The sequence below is a fragment of the Microcaecilia unicolor genome, chromosome 6 (assembly GCF_901765095.1).
Source record: "Microcaecilia unicolor chromosome 6, aMicUni1.1, whole genome shotgun sequence".
Lineage (NCBI taxonomy): Eukaryota > Metazoa > Chordata > Amphibia > Gymnophiona > Siphonopidae > Microcaecilia > Microcaecilia unicolor.
In genome coordinates, this window is record NC_044036.1 from 50,792,867 (window position 1) to 50,810,171 (window position 17,305).

At 47.0% G+C, this 17,305-nt stretch overlaps 1 protein-coding gene across 1 annotated transcript in view; it reads right to left on the reverse strand.

The window, feature by feature from the left end:
* Window positions 1–4,687: 4,687 nt before the first annotated feature.
* Window positions 4,688–17,305, reverse strand: part of CRYZ (crystallin zeta) — an 80,678-nt gene continuing 68,060 nt past the window's right edge. Inside the window, exons 9-10 of the mRNA XM_030207721.1 lie at window positions 6,483–6,785; window positions 4,688–5,969 (exon numbers count right to left, since the gene is read on the reverse strand). Of these exons, the coding sequence (XP_030063581.1) occupies window positions 6,624–6,785 (162 nt within the window). The 3' untranslated portion in view covers window positions 4,688–5,969; window positions 6,483–6,623. The remainder of the gene's footprint in view (window positions 5,970–6,482; window positions 6,786–17,305) is intronic.

Below are 17,305 nucleotides of genomic sequence, written 5' to 3' on the forward strand. Positions count from 1 at the left end.
ACTCATAGCTTACTGGTTGCAGTACCCATGCAAAGACAATAGGCACTCTAGACCTAAGTTAGTGCCATGCTGCAACCTACCTATGGCTAACATGAAGAAGGACATTTAATAGCACTAGGGGGGGGGGGGTAGTAAAAATAAAAAAAGCAGATAACATAATAGATTACGGCAGAAAAAGACTTGTACGGTCCATCCAGTCTGCCCAACAAGACAACTCATATGTGCTACTTTTTGTGTATACCCTACTTTGATTTGTACCTGTGCTCTTCAGGGCACTGACCGTATAAGTCTGCCCAGCACTATCCCCGCCTCCCAACCACCGGCTCTGGCACAGACCATATAAGTCTATAAGGTATTTAAAATTCCCTCTCTCCTCCAGAGACCCTATCCCAGCAACTCAGCCCCTTTGGTCTGCAGAAGGATTGGCACTTTAATAGTGTGTGTGTCCTCTAGTGCACAGGGCCAGGCTCACAATATGAGCCACAAGTTATGGGAATTGGTGGCTTCATACTGTGAAATTGACCCAGCACCCAAAAGAGGAAACTATTTATTTAATTAATTAGGCTTGATTTACTGGGTTATGAAGAAAATTCACTCAAGGTAGTACAACAAGAATAAGTAAACAAATTACATTTAGTAAAAATATTCAAAGAACAATACAAGGTATGTCTGGTTCCATGCGTGGAACAAACTCCCCGAGCCCATACACCAGCCCCCCTCCCTGCCCATCTTCAAATCACTGCTTAAAGCCCACCTCTTCAATGTCGCCTTCGGCACCTAACCACTACACCTCTACCCAGGCAATCTAGACTGCCCCAACTTGACATTTCGTTCTTTAATAGACCAAGAAGATGAACATATAGATAGATAAAACAAAGAGGAGTCAAAGGTGCTTGAATATAATCTCAGCTAGGGTAGTAAATAATCAAGTCCTGCTACAATGGATGCAGCCACTTTTACTCCTGATCTGTGACAAGCAAGTTAGTTACCTCTTCCATTACAGAGCCATGCTTTCACCTGCTTCCTGAAGTACAGATAGTCTTGTGTTAAGCAAAGCCTTTAAGGGAATACATTCCAGAGTGTAGGGGCTACTCCGGCAAAGGCTCATTGGTGAGTATCCACAGTCAGAACCAGAGAAAAATTCTAAGGAGATGGAGATCCAAAAAGAACCTTCTTTCTCGGGTGCATATCACTTTGTGTGATGTCCTTTGAAGAGGGTGTGGTTAGGGATACTCCTTGGGAGGACCTTAGTGAACTTGCAGGTGTGTAAAAGATCCTGGCCATTTCCTTTACGGGGCTTGAAGATTAGACATTCACTGTTTTGAATTTAGCCCTGTATTGTACTGGTAGCCAGTGAAGTTTTTGCAAAAATGGTGTAATGTGGTCATATCTCTTACTTTCTATCGGTCTTGCTGCAACATTCTGAATCAATTGGAGCTGGTGTAGACCCCCTTGTAGTCAGACCAGTGTAGAGTGCATTAAAGTAATACAGTCTTGATGTTTTCATGGCATGCAGAACTGTGACAAGAGTTGCCTTCTCGGTAATGAGAAAGGCAGCGTAGTAGTCGCAAATGAAAGAATCAGCTCTTGAAGATTGCTTGGATTTGGGGAATCAGTGTAAGTGCTGGGTCTAGCTGTATTCCAAGGTTCCTGCCTACTGATCTAAGGAGGAATTTGCATTTTTCAGAAGAGATCTTGATGTCACGTATGTGCCCATTTGTGTTAAGGACCCATAGAAGCTCAGATTTACTTGGGTTCTGGTAAAGTTTGTTGTTTTGCTTATTCTATTCTGTTCAGAGAAAGAGCACATTAGTTTCAGAGAGCAGAAAGCTGGTTAAGAAATGTATGCAATCTTTCCCCACCCAGAACAGCAGCTGCACTATCACTTCAGCCAGTTTTATTTATGTGCAACAGTCCTCCATTTAGTGGCCGGGACTGCTGGATTTTCTGTTGATCCTACCACCCTTCACCAGAAAATGATCAGACACTTAAAATGAAGACGAAAAGGACTGATCAAGGATCTTTATTCCAATATCTGTCACCTTCTGTTCAACCCATTGATGATCTGCTAGCCTGAGCCCCCCCACCCCACACACACACACACACACACTAATCCTTCAGACCAGCATGGGAATGCTTTCTATTATTCATTTATGCTTCCTGATCTAAAGAAGGAGTGTTAGCACATGAAAACCATCTAGAAATATATTTGTTAGTCCAATAAAACAGTATCACCTTGGGGTTTTTTTTTTTGTTTGTTTGTTTTGATTTGTTAGTTCACTTGATTGCACAAAAATAATGGCTACCACAGCAACTGCAGTACTTTAATCCAAGGAAACTGACTCACATAATACAAGCTATATTTTATTCATTGCAAGTAAAAAGTGAGGGTTTTCTATACACACTGCTCTAGGAAGAATTTTGAGAGAGGATGAAAGATGTGATGATTGAAGTGAAAGGTTGTTTACTGAAGGAAGGAGATGAAAGATGTTTAAAGAGAAATTGGAAGATAGTAAAATAGAAAGGAATTAGAAGTCAAACAAAGTAAAGACAGCATAGTGATTTTCAACATTTAGTTCCACAGAACTCAATGGGGGAGGGGGCCAGTTCTCTTAACCATGCTGCACATTCCTTGACTCCCTTTATAAGAACATAAGCGATGCCATACTGAGACAGACCAAAAGGTTTATCAAGCCCAGTATCCTGTTTCTAACAGTGGCCAATCCAGGTCACAAGTACCTAGCAAGATCCCAGAAATCAGATTTTATGCTGCTTATAATAGAAATAAGCAGTGGATTTTTCCAAGTCGATCTTAATGGCTTTTAGGAATTATCCAAACCTTTTTTATAAACCCTGCTAAGCTAACTGCATTCCTTGGCAATACATTCAGAATTTAATTACCCGTTGAGTGAAGAAATATTGTCTACAGTTTGTTTTAAATTTGCTAGTTAGTAGCTTCTTTGCTTACCCCCTAGTCCTAATATTTTGGAAAGGGTAAACAAGCAATTCACATCTACCTGTTTAACCACTCAGTATTTTATAGCTTTCTATCTTATCTTCCGTCAGCCATTTCTTCTCCAAGCTGAAGAGCCCTAGCTACTTTAGCCTTTTCTCATAGGGAAGTCGTCCCTCCCCTTTATTGTTTTCATCATTCTTCTCTGTACCTTTCCTATTCTACTATAGCCTTTTTGAGATGCAGTGACCAGAATTGCACACAGTATTCAAACAATACTTTCATCTAGAGGTTATGGAACACATGCTTTGAGCTCTGAAATGTATTTGCTGTGGTTTTTATGATTACAGTTATAAAGTATCTTTCCTCCACCATTTAAAATTTTGAATACATTTTCACCCTATTTGTATATTGGGGCTACTGTGACACAACCAGATACCTCCCCACTGACTGTTACTTAACATTTCTTGCCTTCATAAGTGGCAGCTGTACTCCATTCTCTTCCCCTTCTCAGCAATCTTCTCTCTCTCTCTCTCTCTCTCCCCCCCCCCCCCCCCTCAATCTTCCATCTCCTGGCTCTCAACCCAACTTCCCTTCTCTCAACACCACACCAGTTCCTCTCATTTGGCTAGGACACAAGCAGTGCCAAGGGTAACTGTTCCACTCAGTCCTAGAGTGGGGGAGTAACCTAACATTAGTGCAGTTGGCTGAGCACTTGGCAAACTGGGTTTGATTCACACAGTGGCTTCTTGTGATCCTGGCCAAGTTAATTATTATTTTATTAGCAATTGTATAGCGCTACCAGATGCACGCAGCGCTGAACACCTGACATAGAGAGAGACAGTCCCTGCTCAATAGAGCTTACAATCTAAAAATAGACAGACAAGACAATTAAGGGCGAGGGACGTACTGGGTGAGAAGGAACAAAGGGAGGGCAATTGAGTAGTGGCTAGGAGCCAAAAGCAGTGATGAAAAGGTGGGTTTTCAGCATAGATTTGAAAACAGGTAGAGATGGAGCTAGACGTACAGGCTCAGGAAGTCTATTCCAGGCATAAGGTACCACGAGGGAAAAGGAACAAAAGTCTGGAGTTAGCAGTGGAGGAGAAGGGGGACAACAAGCGAGATTTGTCCAGTGAGAGGGGTTCACAGGCAGGAATGTAGGGAGAGTGGAGAGGTAATGGGGGGGGGGGCTGCAGAATGGATGCATTTAAAGGTCAGTAAGAGAAGTTTGAACTGTATGCGGAAGCAGACAGGGAGCCAGTGAAGTGACTTGAGGAGTGGGGTAGTGTGGATATAACAATTTTGGCTCCATTGCCTCAGGTACAAAAAAAACTTAGGATTGTGAACCCACCAGAGAAAAGCACTTGCATATATGTGAACCGCTTCGGTTGTACCACAGAAAGGTAGTATATGAAATCCAGTACGAGTCTCAAAGTAAACCAGGTTCCAAGAGTTTTGCAGTGATTCTGGAGTCTGTGTCACAAAAGGGATATAATAGTATACTGGGGGAGGGATTGGGGTCAGAAGTTAGGTTTAATAGGAGCAAGAGAAGTCTGCTGGTGATTAAAAAAAATGAGTGAAGGGATTGAGATACATGATGGGGAGGGGAGGGGAGGGTTCCTTAGAGGCACCTGCAAAGAAAAAGTGTGACAATAGAAAACAAAACAGGAGGAGATAAACCCAGAACATGTGAAAATTGGTTTGGAAAATGAAACAAAAATGATTTAGATACAGTCAACAGAGAAACTTATTAATTGTTAGCCTAACAATTTTCTTTTGAGCTGGCAGCTGAAAGAAGTAATCAGAACTGGCTTTGACTGGGCCTACAGTAGCACACAACTTCATAGTTACCTAGGGGGTTAGGATTTCCAGGTAACATAGCCATTGCATTGATGACACTTAGCAAGATCAGACACCCCTCCACAGCATGGCACATATGCACCTTAAATTAAGCAAGCAAGCAGAGGTCCTTCTGTGATTGCAGAGACTCAAGTCTTTCCCCCCCCCCCCCCCCCCCCCCCCATGACTGAAAGCCATTGCAACATCTCCAAGCCAGGCTGGCCAGGGAGTAGGGATTGTCATTGTACTGCTCAAAATTATAAAACTGTAAAAAAAACATTTTTAAAATAAATGGATGTTAAATAAAAATTAGAGGGATTTTTTTCCATGTCAAATTACACACCAATGTGCTACAGAAGCTCAAAAAATGTACTGCTGAATTTTCTAACCCTTGGCACAGAATTTAACTGTTCGACAAAGGCAAATGGAAAATGCCAGAACCGGCCATGCCACAAATACCAAGGTTTGTACATGAAAAAAAAATACAGCTTTACACAATGTGTTCATATACTGTAACTAGATTCACACTTTTCTCACTTCATCTCAAAACGTGTCAGTGAAATGTACACAAACGATGAACCACTTTTGTGAGATTTCACAAGTAAAAGAAACACATGTGCCATTATTGTAAATGTGAGTGCAATAAGAACATTTTACAAGTGGGCAAAATAGAGGAGTTAAAATGCACACTGCCAGCCCAACAAGATTGCTGACCTCATTCCCTGGCCTTTGGTCTGGCAGGGGCTGGAGAAAAAAAGAAGCAGAAACAACTTCCTCTCTTTCCCTGAAGAATGGTTCCAGTTGGCTAAGCCTCCGCACCCTGTAATGATACTGATGTCAGAGGTTGTGTGAGAGACTTCTCTGATAGTACTGGGAGGCATAATGTCCCCAACCTGACATCACGGGTAGACACCCATCTTGCTGCCCCTTGCAATGGTCCTATTCCCGGATCCCTGAGAAGCAATACTGAATACCAGATATCAGTCATAGAAGACTTATTCAAACACTGTATATCTGCTAAATTCTGAAAGGTGGTGTGCTCCATGTCCCTCAACTGGGGACTAATTCAATTTCATCATACTAAATGCAATCTTTAATTGAACTGTGAGGAAGACCTGTCTGAAACACAGCTCATAATGAAATTAGGTCAGATAAGTGAGCAAAGAAAACATACAACCTTGCACAGGGCCGGTCTTAGGGCGAGGCAACCGCCTCGCACTCAAGGGGGCCCCGTACGGCGCGCCTGAAGTCGCCGCGCCCCAACCTCCAGTCCCCCCTCCCTTTAGATTTTAAGTTACCTCGCGTTGATGTTGGGACGGGTTACAGCGCCGGCAGGTAGCAGCAGAAGTCAGTGAAAAGTGTGTGAGCTGCTCGGCGCTTCCTTTCCCTCGCTCAGCTCTGGTCCCGCCCTCATGGAAACAGGAAATGAGGGCAGGACCAGAGCTGAGCGAGGGAAAGGAAGCGCTGAGCAGCTCGCACGCTTTTCACTGACTGCTGCTGCTACCTGACGGCACTGTAACCCGTCCCGACGTTGACGAGGTAACTTAAAATTCAGAGGGAGGGGGGAGGGAGGCCTTTGGAGCTGGGAGGGAGCGGCGGCCGGCCCTGGAGCTGGGGGGGTGGGGCTAGGGTGGGGCCCCATCAAATTGGTCCTGCATAGGACCCCGCACTTGCTAAGACCGGCCCTGACCTTGCATAATTTTCCAGCTGGGAAAAACAATTGGTAAAAAGGGGATTACAAATGTAAATATTGTAATTTAATACAATTCGGGTGATCTGAAGTCTGATTAGAACGGCTATATAACTGCTAGGCAGAGAACGCACTATAGCATCAGATGACGAACACCATCTTTCCAGATGCCCCACTGCTGTGTATAATATCTTTGTGCGCCTGAGATGCTTTCTCCAGTGGATATTCAGGGCCCACTAGAGGATTCAACCAACCAACCTCCATCCCAGCCAACAGAGCAGCACTGCTCTCCTGCCAATCTTCCTGTAAAAGAAAAATCTTAATTATAACCAAGTATATGGCCAAAATATTACAAACACAAATCAAACCAACAAACTGTCTGGGGCTCAGATAGAGCACTTACCCTCGGATTCTATAAACGGTGACTAAAGTGGGCATAGTTGATTTGCACATGTAACTTAATTGCTTAACAAGTTAATCAGCGCCACTAATTGGCAAGCAATTAGTACTAATCGGCACTACTTAGAATTTACGTGCACAACTTTATAAGTGTATTCTGTAAAGTGGTACAAGTAAATTGTAAAGCGTGAATACAATAGGGGACGTGGCCATGGGAGGGGGACGGGCGGATCGTAGGCGTTCCTAAAATTACCCACACTGTTATAGAATGTTCCCGATCATTTACACCATGTTTTAGTTGGTATAAATGGTTACACATACATTTTAGTCAACAGGACAGGCGCTACGCATATTCCGTAAACCGCGCCTAACTTTAGGTGAAGTTTATAGAATAGTGCTAAGTGCAGGTTTTTTTTCGACATCAATTTTTTAGGTGCCATTTATAAAATTTGGTCCTTATTGCCTTAAATCCTGCATGTGCAACAAAAACTAAGTACTAGCACTAAGAACTCTCCTGCAGTTTTAGACTTCATGAAGGTGACCAAAGTTTACGGCCCAGCATAGCTAAGGTTCAGGGAGAAAGATGGAATCTAAATCCACACTTCACTCCCATGCTGCAGCTGGCCATGGTGCACCCAAGACTGTGCAACTATAGTTCATATTCCTAAGTCAGAAATTATATTACTGACCTCAGAGGGAGTGAGATGGTAAAATTATGTATCATACCTGATAATTTTCTTTCCATTAATCATAGCTGATCAATCCATAGACCGGTGGGTTGTGTCCATCTACCAGCAGGTGGAGATAGAGAGCAAAGCTTTTGCCTCCCTATATGTGGTCATGTGCTGCCGGAAACTCCTCAGTATGTCGATATCAAAGCTCCATCCGCAGGACTCAGCACTTAGAGAATTACACCCACAAAGGGACACTCTGCCCAGCTCACCACCGCCGAAACGGGGGAGGGGAATTAGCCCAGCTCATCCCCACAGAAGTGGGGGAGGGGAATCCGTCCAGCTCATCCCCGCGGAGCAGGGGAGGGACACCACCCCGCCGATGCGGGGGGATCTGGCTTATCCTGCAACTGCAACCGCGGGAGGAGCTGACTGACCCTAACACCGCCGAAGCGGGAGGGGTACAAAGCTGCCCTACAGCCGCACGAAGCGGGAGGGAGCGCCAGCAGAATTTATGTCTCAATCCAGCCCCGTAAAACGGAGGGGAGAGGAATGCAGCAGCTCACTGTAACACAAACTCGTCTCAACTCTTGAAGAATCCAATTGAACACGAAGTCCTCCTGAACAGGAACTGAAGACTAAACTTGAACCTGAAATGCAACCAGAATATAAACAGTACAGATATCTGGGAGGGGCTATGGATTGATCAGCTATGATTAATGGAAAGAAAATTATCAGGTAGGATACATAATTTTACCTTCCATATCATCATGCTGATCAATCCATAGACTGGTGGGATGTACCGAAGCAGTACTCACCCAGGGCGGGACATTGAAATCTCTGACCGCAACACTGAAGCTCCAAACCGGGCCTCCGCCCGAGCAGCCACAGTCAAGCAGTAATGCTTGGAGAAGGTATGGGCCGATGCCCAAGTTGCCGCCTTGCATATCTCTTCCAAGCAGACGGACCCGGCCTCTGCCATCGAGGCCGCCTGAGCTCTAGTGGAGTGAGCCTTCAGCTGAATAGGCGGCACCTTTCCAGCGGTCACATAAGCCGCTGCAATGGCTTCCTTGACCCATCTTGCCACTGTAGGCTTAACAGCCTGCAGACCCTTACGAGGACCTGCAAACAGGACAAACAGATGATCCGATTTCCGGAAATCATTAGTCACGTCCAAGTATCTGATGATGACTCGTCTCACATCCAGAAATTTGAGAGCAGAGTATTCCTCTGGGTAGTCCTCCCTACGAAAGGAAGGGAGACAGAGCTGCTGATTCACATGGAAGCGAGAAACAATCTTGGGCAGGAAGGAAGGCACTGTGCGAATAGACACTCCTGCCTCAGTGAACTGCAGAAAGGGCTCCCGACATGAGAGTGCCTGGAGCTCAGAAACTCTTCTGGCTGAAGTGATAGCCACCAAAAAGACTGCTTTCAACGTCAGGTCTTTCAGAGATGCCCTCGACAAGGGTTCAAAAGGCGGCTTCTGCAAGGCTCTTAGCACCAGGTTGAGATTCCACGCAGGCACCACTGAGTGCAGAGGAGGGCGCAGGTGATTAACTCCCTTGAGAAAACGTACCACATCTGGCTGCGAAGCCAGGGAAGCACCCTTCAGGCGGCCCCTGAAGCAAGCCAAAGCCGCCACCTGGACTTTAAGGGAACTGAGCGACAGGCCCTTCTCCAGACCCTCTTGCAGGAACGCCAGCACTGAAGATATTGGAGCAGTGAAGGGAGAAAGTGAGCCTGCTTCACACCACGCTGCAAAGGTACGCCAAACCCTGGCGTAAGCAGTAGACATAGAGCGCTTCCTCGCTCTCAGCATAGTGGCGATGACCTTGTCTGAGAAGCCCTTCTTCCTCAGACGCTGCCGCTCAATAGCCAGGCCGTAAGACCAAAGGGGGAGGGATCCTCCATCACCACGGGACCCTGATGCAACAGGCCCTGCTCCACTGGCAGCCGCAGAAGATCGTCCACTGATAGCCTTATCAGGTCCGCATACCAGGGACATCTGGGCCAGTCCGGACCCACCAGGATTATTCGGCCCGGATGCTTTGCCACCCGGTCTAGTACCCTGCCCAACATGGGCCAGGGCGGGAACACATAGAGAAGCTCCTGTGTCGGCCACTGTTGGAGAAGAGCATCTACTCCCAGAGATCAAGGGTCCCGTCCTCTGCTGAAAAAGCGCGGCACTTGGCAATTGGCTGATGACGCCATCAGATCTAGGCTCGGCTGGCCCCAGCGCTTCGTGATGTCCAAGAATGCCTGAGCCGATAACTGCCACTCTCCGGGATCCAAGGTATGGCGACTGAGAAAGTCTGCCTTGACATTCATGACTCCGGCAATGTGGGCCGCTGACAGCTGTTCCAGGTTCGCTTCCGCCCACTAGCATAGATTCATGGCTTCCTTGGCTAGAGGGGCGCTCTTGGTACCTCCCTGGCGGTTGACATAGGCCACAGCCGTGGCATTGTCCGACAGGACCCGTACTGGCTTCAACGCCAGTACCGGGAGGAACTCCAAAAGCGCCAACCGAATGGCTCTGAGTTCCAGGAGGTTGATAGACCACTTTGCCTCTGCCGGAGACCAGAGCCCCTGCGCTGTCCTTCCCAAGCAGTGGGCTCCCCAGCCCGTGAAAGAGGCGTCCGTCGTGACGACAATCCACTCCGGGGTCACAAGAGGCATCCCTGCAGACAACTTGTCTGTCTTCAGCCACCAGCTCAGCGCCTTGCGCACTGCTGGGTCCAAGGGAAGGCGCACAGCATAATCCTCCGACACCGGAGTCCAGCGCTGCAGCAGAGAGAGTTGTAGTGGTCTCATATGAGCCCTGGCCCAGGGCACTACTTCCATCGTGGCCGTCATAGAGCCCAACAGCTGCACATAGTCCCAAGCCCGAAGAGGAGAGGCTACTAGGAACTGGTCCACCTGAGCCTGAAGTTTGACAATCCGATTGTCCGGCAGGAACACTCTGCCCACTTGGGTGTCGAATCGAACTCCCAGATACTCCAGGGACTGAGTCGGACGCAGCTGGCTTTTCTCCCAGTTGATGATCCACCCCAGGGAGCTCAAAAGAGCAATCACCCGGTCCACAGCTTTGCCGCACTCTGCATAAGAGGGGGCTCGGATCAACCAGTCGTCCAGATAAGGATGGACTTGTACTCCTTCCTTTCGCAGGAAGGCCGCGATGACCACCATTACTTTGGAGAAGGTCCGCGGAGCAGTAGCCAACCCGAACGGGAGGGCTCTGAACTGGAAGTGTTGGCCCAGGACTGCAAAACGCAGAAAGCTTTGATGAGGAGGCCAGATGGGAATATGCAAGTACGCTTCCTTGATGTCTAAGGATGCCAGGAACTCCCCTGCCTTCACTGCCGCTATAACAGAGCGGAGAGTCTCCATGCAAAAGTGCCGAACTTTCAAGGCCCGATTGACCCCTTTGAGGTCGAGGATAGGCCGTACAGAACCTCCTTTCTTTGGTACCACAAAGTAAATGGAGTAACGTCCCTTGCCAAGCTGATCTTCTGGCACCGGAATGACCGTACCCAGGCGGATCAGATTGTCCAAGGTCTGCTGCACTGCCACAGCTTTGACCGGAGACTTGCAGGGAGAGAGTACAAACCCGTCTCTTAAGGGTCGGCAGAACTCTAGCTTGTAGCCGTCTCTGATGACTTCCAGCACCCAAGCGTCTGAAGTTACCCTGGTCCACTCGCCCAGAAACGAGGACAGGCGTCCTCCAATCTGCACTGGGCCATGGACCAGGACCCCGTCATTGGGTACGAGACCCTGGGGGAGGACCGGAGGGCGCACCTCCGGGACGGCGGTCTCTGCGAAAGGAATGCTGCTTGGGGGAGAAGTTCCTCTTGAAGGAAGAGGGGGCAGAGGAGCCCGACTTGCCCGGGCGGTACCGACGGGCTTCCTGAAACCGTCCTCTGGAGATACCGGGGCGAGCACTGGCCCGAGCCCTGACCTCTGGTAACCTCTTGCCCTTAGACGTGCCGAGATCGGTCACAATTTTGTCCAGCTCGACCCCAAAGAGCAGCTTGCCTTTAAAAGGCAACTTAGCCAGGCGCGACTTAGAGGCGTGGTCCGCAGACCAATGTTTCAGCCAAGCCACCACCGCGCAGAGACTGTCTGAGCCATACCTTTAGCCGAGGCTCTCAAGACATCATACAGTAAGTCTGCCAAATAAGCCAAGCCCGATTCCAGGGCCGGCCAATCAGCCCTCAAGGAAGGATCTGAGGGGGAAGCCCGCTGCACAATCGTCAGGCACGCCCTGGCCACATAGGAGCCGCAAACTGAGGCCTGCAAACTTAAGGCAGCCGCCTCGAAGGACGACCTTAAGGCCGCCTCCAATCTTCTGTCTTGGGCGTCCTTTAGGGCCGTGCCACCTTCCACCGGCAACGCCGTTTTCTTAGTCACCGCAGTGATTAAGAATCCACGGAAGGCCAAAGAAAGGCCTCCCGTTCACTTTCAGGCAAAGGATAGAGGCGGGACATAGCCCTAGCCACTTTGAGGTTCGCTTCCGGGACATCCCATTGAGCCGCAATTAAGGTGTGCATGGCATCATGCACGTGGAAGGTTCTAGGCGGGCGCTGCGTCCCCAGCATAATGGCGGAGCCAACAGGGGCTGAGGGAGAGACGTCCTCCGGAGAGGAAATCTTCAAAATGCTCATGGCCTGCACTAACAGGTTGGGCAAATCCTCTGAGCGAAAGATCCGCGCTGCAGAGGGGTCATCCGCTCCATCCGAGCGGGAATCCGTCTCCTCCAAGGAATCCCCAAAGGACCGTTGGGAGAACTCAGATACGCTGCCCTCATCTACATCAAAGGAAACAGAGTCCTCTAAGACCTGGGAATCCACCCGAGGGCGTTTACTTCCGGGGGCCTCAACCCCTTTATCGGACAAGGGAGAAGGGGCAGCGTTTTGCATAAGGAAGGCCTGATGCAGCAGCAAAATAAACTCGGGGGAGAAACCCCCCAGACTGTGCACTTCAGCAGCCTGGGCCACAGCCCTAGACGCCCCCTCAACCGGCGCTCGCAAGAGCGGGGGAGAAACATGCTGTGCATCCAAGATGGCATCCGGCGCGACACTCCGCGAAGGAAGAACGGCGCTTAACTTTAGCCGCTTTTTTGCCGTCGCCCAAATCAAGGGCGGCCATGGCATTAACTTCTCCCAGCTCAAGGGCGGCCCAAGAAGAAGCCGTCCGAGCAGAGTGGCCGGCCAAGATGGCGGAGGCGAGCAGCGGGGGATGGGCGTTTATGGCGGGAAAAACCACCGCACCGGAGGAAGACCCGGGACACTGACCGGCCTCCGAACTGACACCCAACAAGGGCGAATCAGACTTTAAGACCCCCGCATCCCCGCTAGAAGTGCGCACGCGGTCTGGGGAGCGATTCTTCGCGCCCTCGCCCTCCAACGCCATAGGCCACGTGGAGATCGATCGGGGAACCCCCTGCCCGCTATAAAAAGGTAAAAATTACCTGCTTCTCGCTCCGAGCTGTAACGACCTGGTGTCCCAGTGAGTAGCTGCAATAAACGTCGAAATAAACGCCCTTAAGGACGTTCAAAAAAAATTTTTTTTTTTTTTCCAACGGAGCCAACGGGAGTTTGCACTTGCTCAAGAAGAGCCCTCAACCCCAGGTACTCAACAAAACCTAAAAATTAGGCTGGGAGACCTAGCCAGAGCTGCTGCTGTGTGTGACCACCACCTGCTGAGATAGAGAACATACTGAGGAGTTTCCGGCAGCACATGACCACATATAGGGAGGCAAAAGCTTTGCTCTCTATCTCCACCTGCTGGTAGATGGACACAACCCACCAGTCTATGGATTGATCAGCATGATGATATGGAAGGTTTGGTGATAGTATCTGGTCACTTATCACCAAAACTAGTGATCAGATCTTTATGCAGCTCAAAATATTATTACAGCCTGAAAATGAATGGTGCTGATTAACAACAATGATGGAAACAAACCATCTCAAAGTTTTTATGAATAAAGGGTTGTAGCATATTAATTACTGATCTCACTCAAATATCATCATAACTACCTTTGAACCATTAATATATGAACATAAGAATAGCAATACTGGGTCAGACCAATGGTCCATCTAGCCTAGTATCCTGCTTCCAACAGTGGTCATTCCAGGCCACAAGTACCTGGCAGCAGTGCTGTTCAAATTACTAGGTCAAAGTACTTAAGTAAAAAAAAATGTATCCTATATAATAATTTGCACCTCCAACGTTCCATGTCTGGTTGCCTGGGTTCGTAACATCTCCTGGCTGCCTGAGTTTGTAACATCTCCTGACGTCAGCCAGCCTCCAGCGTTCCATTCCCCATCACTGTCCCGCCCTCGCGTCAAGACGTAATGACGTCAGAGGGAGGAACAGTGAGAAGGAAGGGAACGCTGGAGGCGAGCTGACGCTAGGAGGGACGTTACGAATGGAATGGAAGCCAGCGCCAGCCAGCCAGAGAACGTTCAGGTACAAATTGAGGGGAGGAGAGAATCGCGGGACATCGAGGGGAGAGAGGGAGGGAGGGAGGGAGGAAGGGAGGAAGGGAAGGGAAGGGCAGAGGAGAATTGATGGCCATGGATGGGATGGGATGGGAGGACAGTACAGCAGAGAATCGCAGGACACGGATGGGAGAGCAGGGAAGAAGAGAATCTCTGGACATAGAGGGGAGGGGAGGGCAGTAGAGAGAGATAAAAAAAAGCTTGCATGACAGCCTTCCTAGGGCCCATTTCATTGTTCAGGAAATGGGCATGGTTCCACTAGTATTTTAATACTTAAGTAAAAGTACAATGAAGAACACATTAAAACATTTACTAAATAAAAGTTAAAAAGTTAGTGCCTAATATATTTTGGAGTAGAAAATAAAAGTACTGTAACTACAGTGAATACAACTCCCTCCCTCCCCTTGATGTCCCGCGATTTTCTCCTCCCCTCGATTTGTACCTGAAAACTAGCATGCATGAGGGGACCAGCAATGGTGGCAGCAGCATGAGGACACAGGCACCAGCTGCAGAGCTTGGAGAGCTCTGGCTGCCAAACTAGAGGAGGTGGTCTTCAGCTAGCACAGTTTGGGGATCCCTGCCAGCCACAGCAAGGGTGATGGCTAATTTTTGGGGATCTGAACCCAAAGTTGGGGGATGGGGGGACCCAGCTCTCCTGTGGTGATGCTACCAATTGTGTTCAATAAAAAAGGGAGTGCATTTCTGTTTTTATTTCTCCAGTGTTGCAGCACTTGCCCAAGTTTCAATTTTGGTGTTGATATATTTGTGTTTCTAATTTGTGATCCCTTGTTCTGTATTTGGTGAAGGTCTGTCTGTGTTGTGTGTGTGAAGAAGTCATTTAAAGTTATTTTATGTGTGGCAGTAATGGTAAGTAGGGAGATTGGGGGAGGGGGCCCCATCCTTAATTTCTGCCCTGGGTCCCAGTCTGTCTAAAACCGGCCCTGTGGCTATGCATTAAGGGGCCATTTTACTAAGCTGCAGTAAAAAGTGGCCTTAGCACACCCTATCTGTGTCTTTCCCAAGCACTAAGGACATTTTTACTGCAGCCATAGAAATAGCATTTTTGTATTCATGTATTAATAGCCATGCTTTAATGCTGCCATCAGCACATGGCCATTTTGAAAAATTACCACATGTGTACTTATCTCCACCCATTTTGTAAATGCTAAGGGCTTACACGCTATGCGTGCACTAACCAGTTAGCGAATGGTAATGTAGCTGTTCTCATTAGCGCAGGAACACCCACTCTCCACTCCCTGGCACGCCCCCCACAAAAAATATTTTTAGTGCACGGTTAACGTATGCACATTTGACACTTACCACAAAACTATTAATGAACTGGGTGTGGAATCATACAAATCAAAGAAATGATAGGCAAAAAATGTATTATGACCCACTAAACATTAGCCAAGGATAATGATAGAACTTAAGGAAAGGAAAAGCCTCTATGATCTCCAACTCAGTAGTTATACAGCTTAAATCGATCACAAGGATCTTCTTCTCTTCATCACTGGCTCAAAAACCTTCCCAGTCCATTTCAAAAACTTTTAAACCTTTCTTAATAGGAAATTTTTTAATTCTTCTTCCATCACCTACTTTAACACTAGTGAATACTCATTTCTTAGTGTTCCACATTCTTTCAACATTTAGTCATTCTTTCAATATTCAGTTCATATCCAAAGTAAACACTGCACAATGCACTTAAATACAGTGCTATAGAGTTGAAAGCAGTACTCATCTCTGTAAAACACTCCATGAGCCACTTCTCGTATTGTTTCACTGTCCCCCCAGACCAACGATGGCCAACATTTCACTTAGTTCCATCCCGCTCTGCTGCTTCGGAGTCTGAAATATCGTGGCTAGTTCCAGGCTGCTGGGGCAACCTTAATTTGGAATTTACATCCCAAGGCAGTGTGGGACACCTGAGCACATCCCATGGTACATCATTTTAAGCTATATTAAGCGCACATTAGCACCTAATGAAGCTTAGTAAAAGGGCCCCTTACTCTTTTTATTGGTGGGGATGAGTGCGGGGAAATTCATTTGAAATTTATGTAAAAGATGAAAAGAATAGCAGAAATATATTTAAAGCATTTCCTTTCGTGAAAGGCTGCACTGGAACAATTTTAACATTAATGGTTCAAAGGGCAGTTATGATACTTTTGAGTGATGACATAAGCGATTTATAAACTAAAACCCTGTATTCATAAAACTTTTAAGATGTTGGGTTGAAAATTATTTTAGAGGGATTTCTTGGAGATAAATTACCACCATGTCAAAAATCAATTCTCATGTGCTAGTTCAGATTAAGACATATGTAATTGCAAATCTATGCCAACAGAATTTTGCACTAAACGCTATTCTATAAATGGCGCTCACCAGAGTTGGGAATGGTTTATAGAATAGCATTTGGCGATGGGAATCACACCCAATTTGAGGGCGAGGATTTACACCAAGTAAAACCTAGTGCAAATTCACACGCCTAAAGTATGCACGGACCTCCCTTATTCTATAAAACTGAGCATAACTTCCAGGAACACCTCCGATCCACCCATGCTCCTCCTATTGCTGCTCCCCCTTTTAGGATCCTATCCCGGCACCTAAAGATGCACACACAAATTTTAATTAATGCCAATTAGCACTGATAACTGATTATGAGCACCCAATTATTGGTGCTAATTGGCTCATTTATTAATTGCGTGTGCAAAGTGTGTATGCACCATATTTGCATGTACAATGTTGAGTGTTGTATATAGAATCAGGCCAATTATGTGCAATCACAAACATTTTTATGATCCGACGGCAATCCTAAAATGGAGTACAAGTGCTTTATCATGAAGCCAGGAGCAAACTGGTCTCTTGATTCTCAGTTCTGAATTAACTTTTGACAATTACTTGCAAACATTCATGTCAAAACAAGTCGAGCCTTCAAGAAAATTTTGGATCACACTGGATTGTGTAATTTTTAGGGCTGTACATTGATTAAAAGCCAGAACCCCGTAATTAATTGCAAAAGTTTTAATCTTTCGGTTAATCGCATAAAGTGTCCCCCTCACATTTCCACCTGTATAGTGCAAAATATAGACTGCAGAATTCTCAAAACTGACATACTGTACTTCAGTTACTAAACTGAAAATAAAATCCTCTCTCTTACCTTTGTTGTCCAGTGATTTTATTTTTCTAATCATATTATTCCTCATCTCTGGTTCTGTTCCTCTGTCTGTGCTCTGACTCTATTTTCAGGGCCTCCTCT